At 40.0% G+C, this 14,466-nt stretch overlaps 1 protein-coding gene across 1 annotated transcript; it reads left to right on the top strand.

Annotated features, from left to right (window-relative positions):
• The first annotated feature begins 439 nt into the window (after nt 1-439).
• Nucleotides 440-13,742, top strand: mapkapk5 (MAPK activated protein kinase 5). Its single transcript, XM_088294140.1, has 14 exons — nt 440-1,811; nt 3,923-3,996; nt 5,176-5,251; nt 6,174-6,271; nt 6,349-6,457; nt 6,710-6,799; nt 6,887-6,982; nt 7,050-7,130; nt 7,397-7,584; nt 8,731-8,851; nt 8,944-9,074; nt 9,248-9,363; nt 9,464-9,568; nt 11,401-13,742. Exons 1-14 carry the CDS (start codon nt 1,776-1,778, stop codon nt 11,493-11,495), a joined length of 1,416 nt encoding a protein of 471 aa, XP_088150266.1. The 5' UTR covers nt 440-1,775; the 3' UTR covers nt 11,496-13,742.
• The last annotated feature ends 724 nt before the right edge of the window (nt 13,743-14,466 follow it).

Raw genomic sequence — 14,466 nt, 5'->3', positions numbered from 1 at the left:
AAAACACGACTTAAAAAAAGACAACACGTGAAAACGGCTCTGCAGAAATAAATACTGGCGTTGAACCCCTTGCCAACGTGCTGCGTTAATCCGAATGAAATTATTTTGTAATCTGAAAATAGATTTTTAGTGCTGTCTCGGGCTGTTTCCGTTGCTAACATCGAAAAGACCAAAACAGTCTGAAAGGGGACAAAAAAATGGCGGAGGGATATTAGATATGCGTAACGGCACTCGGCGCCCGAAGCCACAAAAATATAACCGTGCCACATTTAACAACAACGCAGGGTTACGGCGAACAGTGCGTTAAAGACACGTTTAAATCAACCAAACACGGTCATACTTGTGTTTGAAAGAAAAACGCTACTTAATGGGACTATTTTCAGGAAGTCCTCCAAGGCTGTGTTGCGGCATCCACGTGAGCCGGCAACACACTGAATACACATGCGCTTCTATTGTACGGTAATTAACACGCTACATGCGTTGAATTAAATGCACTATAAGACATTACATACATTGTAATTGTACATTGCCGATAGTATTAACAACAATAAAACCATAAACTGTTTACTATCTCTTGTTTCCCTGGCGCGGACAGTCATCGCAAAATGTAAATTGAGGTAAACGCCATCACGTGAGCGTTGCCAGATTTGCTTTCTGTTACTGTCTGTTATTTTGTAGACGTCAAGCAAAGCATGTAATTGATATATTTCCCCAAATTCTGAGACCTTTTGAGCGAAATGTTTTTACCCGTCAACATGTTTTATTTTTTACCATATTTAAAATGTGTTAAATGTTTTATTTTGATTTTTACATTTTATAGTTTAAGTTTTTTTTTATGTTAAAACGACCCTAATTAAAACATTTTGATCAGGCAATATGGGATACCTCCTATTGTGTACCTTAGGCCATTCGAGCTGTACCCCCTCTGACATGATGCTACAAAATTAGCATAATAAATGCCTGCGTCTGTTGAGGTACTTTTTGGACTCTTTGGGTGCCTCAAAGGGGGAGACACTTCTTTCGGCGGACAGCCACCGGCGGTCAGTAGGCATCCCCATTGGAAGGATGTTCATGCGGTTTTCGCTTCCTAAAAGCGGCAAACTTAACTTGTCACCTGAGCCAACTCGTTAGCGTGTTAGCTAAGCTCGAGCTCGACGGCACATTCAGGCTACTCCGGGGTTTAGTCTTTTGAGAATGTTCATAGTGGTTTACGTGTAGGTTTAAGATAAGAGTAGAGCGTACTTTGGGTTAAAATCCATGTGACTGTAGTGTATTAGTTCACCAGAATTGGAGGTATTACGCTCTATTAGGACGCATGTTAGCAGTTCCCAAGAGTCGCCCTCGACATCGTTAGCTAGCTTCATTGCTCCCACTAAAAATACACCCTTGTCCTTTAGCCTCCCGCCTCGGCGGTAAGCTCGCCCGCAACATTTTTGCCGTCTGTGGCTTTTATGGTAACCTCGCTCGGTGTTTAGCACTCTACATGGTCACTACGGTGGATCCAAGGCGACAGGAAGAGCGAGCCGGACCCCGAGGTGGTGAGCCGGGTTGGGCTGACTTGACGCCGCATCGCACCAGCCGGGTGGGGGTGGGGGTGAGGGTGGTGGTCGCTCGTTACTTTGTCCCCATGCCCTGTCGTTAGTGGTCATATAACGAGCCCTGGTCCAGATCAGGGATACAGGAACGAGGCTTGTTTAAAGGTCAAGCGTGAAGTCTTTGTTTCCACTGTCGACTGTGTGAGATCATACGGGGACAGCTGTGCCAAGTGGATCATCATGTCGGAAGATAACAGCGCAGATAACTTCATCAAGGTAACTTTTGGGGAAGGAAAACTGTCATTTGGCATGTACGGGGACCCTTGGTTTACGACAGAGTTTATTCCCACGGCGGATACTATACTGGAACGTGTAAATTGGAACACGCCCAAATCGAACCCTAATCTGCCCTGACCTAGTAGTAAGGTCACAATTACAGCGCATAGCTAGGTTATGAATATAAAATAATCAAATAAATGGTTACTGCAATGGTTATTTTACGGACCTATTTCTACGCATCTGTGAAGGTAGTTCACCCTTTGTAATCCCGATATGTCAGTTACAGCCATTGTATGAAAAACACTTGCAGGCTATAAGTATTAAACAATTAAGTAAAGTGTGTACAGCAGTCGCCCATCTTGCCTTCTTGCCCTTTGTGACTTTGTAATCTAACATGCGGTTCAGTTCTCAAAGTATCATAGTTAGTCATTCAGTCAGCTCTGGCAGAAGGGAACTGAGAAGGATTTATCTAAGCAGCGAGAGCTCAGCAGACACCAAGCACCCTTTGCAGGGCTACTTAGTAGCATAATCAATTGTGCGTTTGACTTGCCTGCGAGCCATATTCAAGGTTAATTTATAGTTGAAACAAAAAAAGTGTGTATTAGGTCGGTCAAACAATTAAACAATTTAATCGAGTTAATCACATCTTAAAAAATAGTTAATCGTAATTAATTGCAATTTGAACAATTTCCAAAATATGACATATTTTATACATGCATATATACAACAAACACATGCTTTACGTTGAGACTGTAATTTAAACTTGAATATGTGCGATGGAATTGGAAATCCTTCTCGCCTGCGTATTTATTGTTCCATCTGTATTATTTTTTAATTTGAATTCCCCACCCAGACGGCAAAGCTGCCTTTCTTTCATGTTTACATTTACACATGTGCGTGTCCACTAGGGTTGAACAATTTTAGGAGAACATTATATTGCGATTTAAATTTTATTTGCCATTTTCTTTACAATGTACAGTTACATTTACAAACATGACAGAAAATGCCACTTTACCAGTAAAAAACAATAAAAGCTATGATTTTTAAAAATACAAGGACAGGAAAGACCAACTGTACTACTTGCCGTCAAGTATAGTTTTGTTTATGAGATTCTGTATATGAAAACGCATATCTTTATACCCCAGAATGTTTTACATTATGTATTAATGTACAATATCTATATACGTAAATATAAACTTAAATCAATAAAAAACACAGTCCTTTAGCAAAGATAAATTAAATATATAATTTTGAGACCTATTATTGTGTAGCTCTCAAAACTTAGTACTCTGTGGTGCTAAATAGACATTGTAAATATTGAATACACATGAATTCAGCGCCAACAAGCCTGAAGGCTGATGTATTTATTGTTTTGATCAGATCATGTTAAATAAAACATACATGATTAATGTAACTGCATAGGCTTCAATTATTAATATAAACATGAATATTTTTACTAATGCACATAGGTACTCACTATAGTATTTGATATTGTGAAATGAGGGCCATCTTAACAATGGATATAACATAAAAATATAACAACTTTATAGCTAATAAAATATATTGTATGTAATCTTTTTCTTTTTTTTTTTTTAAGATTATGCCTTTTTTGTACTGTTTGAGTGTCATAATCGTAATTTAATTTCTATCTCTTTATAAAATATATATTCTGCACTTTATTTCTAATCCCCAATTTCAAGCATCATACTTGTTGGCATTTAGTACTACGCTGCCTCTGAGATTCCATCCTGGCCTGCTATCTTACATGTGTCACCATCCTGGCATCCAAGTCAGCAGTAAAATGTGATCTCAAGTGCCTCTGCTTTCACGACTGGGTCAGAATGTGCTTAATAACGGGTTGACTGGGTTGTACCACCGAGAACTGAAACACAACACTAGAGTGTCCACTTTGGCCATGATAATATCGAGTGTGATGTGATATAAGATGGAGTTGACAAAGGATAACATGCTCAATAATCGTCCGTATTTGGCTGACTGGTCAAGTCGCCTTAAAACCGGCTTGTGGTTACATGAAGAACAAATCAGATGGATGACATTTTGTCTTTTGTTTGGCTCACTTTTGATTAATACCTATCCCCTAATTGCAGGAGGCATCCATTCTAGAGGAATACAGCATAAACTGGACGCAAAAGTTAGGCGCTGGCATCAGTGGACCTGTCAGGTGAGTCTGACCTGAGATACAACGTAAGTAAGCAGTGTCAAAAGTCCACTATGATCAATCCTCCGTGTTCCTGACCAATTGAGAAGAGTCCGCTGAGCTCTCTGACAATGCTCAGCTGTCATTTCAGATGAGGTTAATCAAAAGGTCAAGTTCTGTATGGACTTGGTTGGTGTGATTCTCCTTCAGACCACCACAAGAGGAGAGGACCTCGAAAGTGTGCTTTGATTTTACAGTCAGTTTCAGATGGTATTCAAAGTTGTCATTGTTTCCCTGTGAAATCAAATTTGGCAAGTGTTTAACATGGTTTTGGTGAACAGCATGTGCCGTAGTACCATTGTGAAGAAAATCTCTAGTTGCGTAATTTTGTTTATGTTCTCTAGATGCGAGAAACTCAACACATTTGACTGATGGACATTATTACTCGGGAACTGGATGACTCCGACTTTACTTGTCGCGGTTGGAACACTTCTGAGTCACTCCATATTTCTACGCTTTTGTTTCTGAAATTGGCTGTAATATACCCGCTGCACTTTTTTAATTTAGCTCAAACAGAACATTGATATTATTCAGCCGAGCTCCATCTCCACTGCTCTGTGAGTCACCTTTCCCCTCCAGCTGAAAAACTTTGGGCCAAGCTGAATATCACATAGGAAGTCTTTTAAGGGTGATGTTGTTTTACAGTGATCACATAGTCCAATAGCCTTGAATTTTAGAGAACACAGTAGGTAGTATTTTGTCAATTTGATGTTGCCTATAAAACACAGAGATTAAGCATTTTCGCTAACCAAAACAAATTCATGTTGACACAATAAAAGGACAGCTTTTCTTAAAATCTATTTAGCTTTTAATTTACAAATAGATCTATCAGAAACCCATCAAACCCCCCGAAAATTGGTCAACTTCACGTCACGTTCTAGTGTGTGGGGGTCTGCAACTAGTTGTCATGAGTGGCCGACCATCTGCTACAAGTTTTGTGGTGATTCCAAAGTTTGAAGTTCTGTGGCATACGTGCCACTTCAAAATCAAAACATTGTTTTCCAACAATAACAACGGGAGTCGACGTTTTTACATTGTAGCAAGTTGGTAAACTCTGTCAACTCCAGTTGAGCTACCATGGTTGATGCAGCCTTGCATTGACGTTCACCAGTGACTTACTCCTTCTGTTTTGTCTTCATTAAGAGTTTGTGTGAAGAAGTCGACACAGGAACGGTTGGCCCTGAAGATCCTCATTGATCGCCCCAAAGCCAGAAATGAGGTTAGACAATCACTGCCTCTTGTTTGTTGCACTTGAATTTGTTTCATTTGCGGTGAGGTCTCACACTCGCGCTTCCTCACTTTGTGAGGATGTAATATTCTTAAACACTGCGTCTTGGTGCTTCTCTGTGTCGGTGGCAGCCTCCTGCTTTTAAGGCATGCTGTCATCATGCAACCTCTCCTGACGCAGCTGGAAAAATATTCATCTCAGTTGAATCATGAGCTCTGTTTTTGACAAAAGTACAGCATGTTCTCAAAATGTGCGCTCAGGGGAGAAAATACAAACACCACACTTTAAAAAAAAAAAAATTCACACACACCCATTCAATTTGTGTACTGTTTGTCTTCGTGGGGGTGTTGGTAGCTGGAGCCTATCCCAGATTAAGTTGGACTTTGACATACTCTTGGATGGTCGGCAGTTAATTTTCTTTTTTTTTCTTCATTTTTCAATAACGAAAGTAAGAAGTTGTAAAGATTTTCATGAGTCTTCAATGAATTCAAAATTGGAGGAAAAAAAGAAAGATTAGTGCTACGTAAATGGATGGTTACCTAACTTGTTTTCGCCCCTAACCACTTAAAATATTGCACATGCTTGTGTTAATGGACAGATAGGAAAGTAATTCTACACCAAGATCTCAAGCGAACTGATATGTTTCTTAAGTTCACAACACCAAGGTAGCATGAGAAAAAAATTGTACAGTGTTCCCTTGCTGTATCGTGGTTCAGCCACTGTGACACCGAAGATTTTTGGCGGAACGCATCCACTTATCTGTTACAGAAACCCAGACTGTATTGCTGAAGTTTGTACATTAATGCTTGCAGAAAAGGAAAGCCACAGTCCATGCGGCGTTTTCAGTTGGAACATATCACAGAGTCAATGCTACATGCATGGATTTGAAAGACTTCACTGCCTCTGCCTGCAGGTGCGACTCCATATGATGTGTGCCGACCACCCAAACATCGTACAAATCTTGGAAGTGTATGCCAACAGTGTCCAGTTCCCACATGAGTCCAGCCCGAGGTAACTTTGTCCATCCATCTCGTTTCTTTATTAGTAATTCCTTTTTTTTTAAGATTTTTCTTTTGGGGTTGGGGCAGAGCCAGGCTTCTGATCGTCATGGAGATGATGGAAGGCGGTGAACTGTTTCACAGAATCAGTCAGCACAGGCACTTTACTGAAAAGATGGCTAGCGAGGTCACAAAGCAGGTAGGCAATGGCACAATCAAGCAAGCTGTCAGTTGCTTCATCGTGATCTCTAACCAGCGTCGTCTGTACATATGTTTTAGGAGTGCTAAGCCTTTTTTTTTTTATTTGTCGAATGACTAACTGCACGTCTAGCAGTCTTGTTAGCAGCTTCCTGCTTGGATTCAGCAGCTGATGTCACACTAGATCAGCACGCCATATGGCAATTAGCAATTGTTTAGACACACACATAAACGTGTGATATCACTCCTACAGATTAGTCAAGCCTTGGAACACTGTCACTCCTTAAATATTGCACATCGAGACCTGAAGCCAGAGAACCTGCTCTTCAAGGATAACTCTCTGGTAGAGGAATTTGCACATATGCTCTGACTTCACACTGTACTTTGCTGTTGTTGTGTGTTTCTTTTTTCTTAACCTTATTTTCCTCAGGATGCCCCCGTGAAGCTGTGTGACTTTGGCTTTGCCAAAATAGATCAGGGGGATTTGATGACACCCCAGTTCACTCCCTACTATGTAGCACCTCAAGTAAGAAACAAACTAACAGAAAACCCCCAAAATAGAATACACACCAAACAGTTTTGTTGCTCTTTAGGTACTTGAGGCTCAAAGAAGACACCAGAAGGAAAAGTCTGGAATCATACCTACCTCACCCACTCCTTACACCTACAACAAGGTCAGACTGGGATCCCCCTCGTCTCGCTGCACTTTAATTCACTTACAATGTCTTAGGCTGGATTGCGTGGTTTGAGGGTCACAATTCGGATTTGTTTGTTTTTATGCTTGTGGAGTTAATTACATGCAATTTGGGCATGCAAGTTGATTCCTGTCTACTGTCAGTGTAAACACAGTAAAATCAGATCGGCGTCCGTAGAAATGTACATGGAAATAGTAAAATAGGCAAGGGCCCTGGAAATTCACTCTCTCGTTGTCTTTTTCCAGAGCTGTGACTTGTGGTCTCTGGGCGTCATCATCTACGTGATGTTGTGCGGTTATCCTCCATTTTACTCCAAGCATCACAGTCGCACCATTCCCAAGGACATGAGAAAGAAAATCATGATGGGCAGCTTTGACTTCCCCGAAGACGAGTGGAGTCAGATCTCAGAGATGGCAAAGGACATCGTGCGCAAGTAGGTTTAGTTATTTACTATATCTGTACAATAGAGAGCAGTGTACATTAATGAACATTTCCATAATTACCAAAAAAATGTAAATGCAGTACTATTAAAATCACAAGACTAATTTCCATAGTTAGTCCCCCTGTCAGAATGTACAGGTTTGTCCTAATGGGCAGGAAAAGTTCAAATTGGCACACGGTCAGGTACTTAAGTAGCTCTCCTACTGTGCCCCAGTATTCTGGCGCCTTTAAATAATCGAACTGAATGGTTTACTTGTCATTGTAACATCTACATTGACCGTACAGGACATTTTTACATAACATTTAAAAGATCAATTTATTTACGGTAATATCATAAAAAATGATGAAATCAGCAAGCGTGAATGAATGCTCTTCAACCTATTGGTACCCTGAGACCGACTTGTGACCAGTTCAAGGTTTAGTCCGCCTTTCACCCAAATTCAGCTGGATTGGACTGCAACTCCACACAACCCTCACCACGTTGAGCTGGATGGATAGGTAAAACCATGTGACAAACACATTAAGGAATGTCGAGAAGTAGGGATATGTGGTTTAATTTTAGCTCTCTGTGCTGTGATCCAAAATTGCATGCTCGCAGAGAAGATGACAAGAGTCCACTTTTGGATGTTGGTTACATATAAAAACACATCTGCCTTTGTCGTGGAAATAATTGATGTAATACAGACAATACCTGAAATTATTCCTTTCAAGACAGGTAGTGTCCATTTGCCACATGTAGTGTATGAAGGGCCGCTTTCACAAGTCAAAAAGCTTTGTCTTCTTAGAAATGAGTTTTTTTTTTTTTTGCCCGACACTCAGGTTTGGAATTAAAAGCACCACTACTCTAAAAGTTCAGGTGACCCCCCCCCCGCCACTCACAAAAGCCGGTCTCTCCATTAGCCCAGCAGTGTATGTGGTGGTGTATACAGTTTCTCACTCTGACGAAGCAACAATGGGTTGAAGAGAGAATGTCAGACATTTTATTATTTTTATTTACAGTAATGACAAAAAAAAACAAATTTTCCTTTAAAGTTCATTCAATATGATACTACTGTTCAAAAGAAAATGCTCATCAAACTTGTGGTGTTAATCCCCAACTCTCGCTCTCCTTCACCTTCCCTCCTCGTACGCCCTGCAGGCTGCTGAAGGTGAAGCCAGAGGAGAGGCTGACCATCGAGGGAGTCTTGTCTCACCCGTGGCTCAACTGCACTGAGGCCCTGGACAACGTGCTGCCCTCTGCTCAGATGATGATGGACAAGGTGGGTGGTGGGGAGTGGCCAAAAACACAGTTGGAGTTGTTTTAAATAATTCAATTTGACAGTCAGGGGTTAACTATGACTTTGTATCTTAGGCGGTTGTGGCAGGCATCCAGCAGGCCCATGCAGAGCAGTTGGCTAACATGAGAATTCAGGATCTGAACATCAGCCTGAAGCCGCTCAACTCCGTCAACAACCCAATCCTCAGGAAGAGGAAACTACTCGGGTATGTTTGCTCATATTTATTTCAATTACATAACCCTTTAGGGGCTTATGTAGCATATTTGAATAAAACACAATTTATAAGCATACCCTATATCGGCCAATAGTAAACTTTGATTTCAAAGTTAAGATGAGTGCAGCATGTCTGAACAGTATGTGCACTTGTGTTTGTCCCAGCCCCAAGCCCAGTGACGGTTTCTTCATTCACGACCCAGAGAACGGAGACGAGGACTCCAATGTAGCGCTGGAGAAACTACGTGATGTCATTGCACAGTGTATTCTTCCACAGGCTGGTCAGTAACCAAAAACATGTATAGAAACTAATGTCAAATAATTAAATTTCAATTGTTTGTGCATATGTGTGTGTGTGTGTGTGTGTGTGTGTGTGTTAAGGAGAGAATGAGGACGAGAAGCTGAACGTGGTGATGTTTGAAGCGTGGAGGTTCAACAGGGACTGCAAACTGCTGCGAGATGGCCTGCAGGGACTCAGTTGGGACGGTCAGTGTTCACTTCCTGTTTGGATGAGGACGCTGTTGCTTAACTTTTAGCTTTAGATCAAAGGTATTCAATTAAAAGTCACAGAGGTCCACAACGAAAATTTCTTCCAATTAAAAGGTCCGAACCAAAGTCCAACTTCCCGAAATGTCTAGCCTACGTTCACATTTTTATATAGTTTCAATATTTAGTCATTTTCAACAGAGCGCACTTATATACAAAATATTTAGCAATGTTCCCATTAAACACCTTTGCCAGTCAAATAAATATAAGGCGTTTATTTCACATTCAAGAAAATGTGGCTCCAGGAATTTAAGGGTGAAAAAAACAGTAAAATATCTCCTGCAGAACTATATCAAGCTCTAAGCATTGAGTTAACATCTTTTACCTTTTTTTTTGTTAAATCAAAGAGTTATCAGCCTAAAAAAAACGGAAAGCCTAATTATCCGAGTAAACCAGGTCAACATGTTCAGTACACAATCAATAAAAATGGCTGTCCTCATGAAAAACTAATTCAAAATGAGCTTTGACACCACTTTTTCTTTTGAATATTTTTTTAACTTCTCTTAATGAGAAAAATGAGTTTGTGACTGCCCTGTCAGTGACTTAAATCTGTGTTGGAACGGAGTCAGGGCCATTGGGATTTTGTAGATTATTTCACACATCTGGGTTTTGTGTTTTCCTTTAAATAATGTTTGTGCAACCACATTTAGGCACTCCTTCACAACTTCCCCATCACTTGAACGTTGTTTATGTTTCCCCAAAATCCATGATACTTTTACTGAATATTCGTTTGCATGCCGCTGGGATATAAACGAAAATGTAAAAATCTGTTGTACTGCACTCGAAGTTCGATGTTTTTGCGTGCACTCACCTCAAACTTCAGCGGATAACGTTGCACAAAAGGGCGGTGCTTTGTTTCGTAGTGGCGCTTCGCAATGTTGCGACGGTTTCAGAGCATATGATGCACACTGGTTTTGAATCGGCTGCAGCCAGAACGAAACTAAATTTCTCCGTCCATTCATTTAAAACAACACGCACCAACCTTGCTAACTTTTTAGCAAGGCATACTGTCAGCAGCACTCTCTTCCGGTCTGCTGCGCAATTGGCAGTGGATCGTAAACAAAAGAGGCTCAAATCAGTGACGCCTTTTCCGTATTTACTAGAATTGCAGCGCCAACGTTTGCGAATGCGGCCTGAAAAAAATTCATCACAGATTGGCCATGGGTCCGGTCCGAACCGGACCGCGGTCCGCCATTTGGTGATGCCTGCTTTAGATTGTGTACATCTTAACTAAAAATCTTATCCAACCCGCTTTTCTTCACAAGGGTAGTGGGTGTGCTAGAGCCTATCGCACCTTCGAGCAGTCGGCGGGGCACACCCTGAACTGGTTGCCTGCTTTTATTATTTTTTTTATTTTTTTATTTTTTTTTAAATCGGTTATTGATTGTTGTCTTTTTTTTTTTAGGTAAGGTAAGGATATTCCAAATTCACCCCACAACAAAAATTCTTACTCTGTTGTAAAATTAACCAAAAATCTAAAGGACAGAGTATTGTAAAACATATTTTTATGGTTGTGAGCGTTGAGGGACCCAAAAAAGGTATTAGGGGGGGTATTTTGAGAATGTATTCAAAGTAAATACTTGGAAATCACATATACAAATATATTCCCTGGCTTTGCGCAATACGTTTTTTATTGCCCCTTTGGCAGCAAATACACTAGCTCGCCACAAATCCCACAGCTGCCTTTGGTCACGTTTGCCTATTTTTCTTTGCATCATCTCTCAAACTCCGTCAGGTAGCATGCAAGTCTAATTTGGTGTTTTGTGTTGCAGGTCGAGCATTCTGTGACAAGGTGGATCGCTTGAAGTTAGCCGAAATTGTGAAGCAGGCCATTGAAGAGAGGACAAATCTGGAAGAGTCTCACTAGCGAACATCTTTCTATCACTCGTTTTTATATTATCTTTTTATCAATGCTTTAAAAAAAAAAAAAGATCTGCTTTTTCTCCCCATGGGTTAATTTGCAAGCCCTATTGTACAGTTGTAAAAAAGAAAGAAGACTCATTGGTACTTGCAAAGAAAAAAAGGACTATATTTTCATTTTTGCAGAAAAAAAAGATGAGAAAAGCAATTCAATGTGAGAAATTATTTTCTTGGAGGGAAATTTTTATTCGCAGCTTGTCATTAGTTTTATCCCATTGATTTAATTTCTTTTAACTTTCCAAACATTATTTATTTAAAGAAAAAGTTTCATTATTTATATAATGTTTTTCTGGTAGCCTTGACCAGGCTTTAAAGAGAAGTAATCTGATTTTTATGAATGCTATACTTTTTAGCTCTAAACTTGTTTTTCCCTTTCTAACTCGTCCTTTTAGTTCAAGAAAATGTGTTAATGTAAGTGTGAGTCTCTCTTCAAAAGCTGCAGAGACACACTTGGAATAAAATGCAAGCAGACATGAACCATAAATTCTCTACCGCCTGCCAGCATATCCGTTTGACAAAATCTTACAGACTAGAGCGTACGACAGCATCTTGCTCTTCCTCCTCCGCTTTCCTTGTATGTGTCACACTACACCTTTTATCCTTCCAAGATTCATGTTGGTAAAGTAATCGTTCAGCCATAAAAGTTGGCTATTTTTTTTTGGGGGGGGGGGGCAGATTTGTTTTTGTTTGAGTTGTATGTCATGCTGCTTGACAGTCTACAAAGAAACAAATACATTTTCTTTTGGTAGTACACGTCATATTTCCCTAGAGGTCACTTCTCTAATAAGGCCAAGCACCAATTAGTCTTGGGTGCTTCACCCACTTAAAGCTTCCCTTCTTATCTCAGCTCAGAGATGCTATCATTTACACTCTGTTGCCCACCAAAACAACAGCAAGTAACAGTCTCTGACATGTTATACCAGTAGCATTGTTTAATAGTAGCCCTTGTAAAAGTGAAGGCCTGCCTGCCAATAACAGCCTCCCCCAATGACCCATAAGTACATGAAGACCCCCTTCTAGAGAAATGAAGGCTCATATGACCATGTACAGTAGTAACGGCCACATCCGTATCCTGGCACGTACGGTAGTCGGGTTCATATATGGTCATTTCTGTGTCCCGATGACCATAAAATGGAATGTTTAAATTGTCATATGGAGTCTTGGCCTTATATGGTCATGTCCATGTGCTAAAGTCCATCAAATGGGAGTCATGACCATATATGGTAGATCCATGTTCTAATGTACATATGTAGTCACGTCCATAAGTAGTCTTGCCCAAATGTGGTCATGTCCATATGTTAATGTACTCTCCTTAGTGTATGGTCATATTCATAAAGTATTCACACTTACAACGGGGACATGTTCATCATATCAGTAAATCATTAAAAATTATATTTATAAGCAGTGAGCCAGTGTAGCGTTTCCATGGCGACAGGCTGAGCCAGAACCCTGCACATTCGCTTCTTCACAGCTTCATTGTTTGTCAGCTGCCCCATCATTTTGTTACAGGATGCAAAAAATGTTTGTGTGATAATTCCTCTGCAGCCCCTTTTCTTATTCCAATTATTTGTTGTGAAAGCATGTCAAACGTTTTTTGATGTGAAGGATAAAAGTGTTGACTACTTCTAGTCAAAAAGGCAATTATTTGTACTCTTGTTTACATCGAGCGTTGCTGAAACATTACTTCTGTAAAACGCTTGTTTGGATTTTGATTTCAAGACCCTCTTTTGTGTCTGCTAGATCATTTCATATTGTGAGCAATCATTTTGGGCAATTTTTGACAAATGACTCCCTTTAAATCTCCATGACAACCATAATGGAATGGTTTTTAAGGCCTTATTGCACAAGCAAACGTGCCTTGGTAACTTCTTATATGAATATGAAATTGTTTAATCATTTTGTTGTTTACCCAAAAACAAAATCATTCCACAAATGTTTATTTTTTCTTCAAAATGATTTCAAATACAATATTTTGGGGGGGGGGGGGGGGGCGTAACTTAACGTATTACAAAATTAGCTTTTAAGTTGATCATCAGACAGAACTGATCTTTCACCAAAAGTGGTTATCAGTGTATGAAAAAAAATACTTTTCTTTGTCAGCTGATGTAGCATGAGTCCATGGAAGTCGACGTCTTTCTGCCTTCTCTGGAATGTCTTCACTTTGCTGACTTTGTAATAAAAGGACTTTTCCAGAGCTTTTGTCTTAAGTCATGAATACTTGAATGCTCCTATTAGGGCCAATTTGAAGCGTTTCTCTGAACCTTACGTTTCTCTTGCGACATTCCGGTTTCTTTTTTCCTCAAAACATGAATTTTTTTCTTGGAATATTACAGCTTGGCGCTAAATGTTATTGAAGCTAGATAACACCCAGTTCACATAACAGAATGTGGTGTTTTTTCCCTCGACACAAACCCAAAATAGTGGCAGTTTAAAAACGTGAACCTCTCGCCTTCCTCCGTTGTCGTTTATGTGGTATGGTTCAGACACACGAGTCGTCAACATGCTGAAAACATTACAATGCATGATGTCACTCCTTCAGGTTTATTGCATTCACATTATGCGTGTGTGAGATCACCATGGCTGAGAAGTATGCAATTTTTAAATCATTTAAATCAATGCTTTCTCCCTGCTGCATCCTGGAGGTGGATAACTACTTTTAGGGAGGAAGGGTACTACTCATTGAAATAATGATGTCGCCATCAAGTCGAAGAAAATATTATCTGTGCAGTGCCATTTTGTCTTATCTGAAGTGTAAGTGTAGTTGGATTGCGTGACAGGAAAAAGTAACACGATTGATTAGTTATTATTGGAAGATGTGTATTTTGGAGTAACTCGCTACCGCCAACACTGTTAAGCACAAGAATCATTTTTTCTCACATAACCTTTTTATAATTTCATCCTTTTTTTTCCTTTTCAGT

This window comes from Idiotropiscis lumnitzeri, chromosome 1 (genome assembly GCF_059441095.1).
Source record: "Idiotropiscis lumnitzeri isolate Australia: NSW breed Sydney's pygmy pipehorse chromosome 1, RoL_Ilum_1.0, whole genome shotgun sequence".
Lineage (NCBI taxonomy): Eukaryota > Metazoa > Chordata > Actinopteri > Syngnathiformes > Syngnathidae > Idiotropiscis > Idiotropiscis lumnitzeri.
Note: the sequence above shows the minus strand (reverse complement) of the source record. Positions and strands in the feature narration are given on the sequence as shown.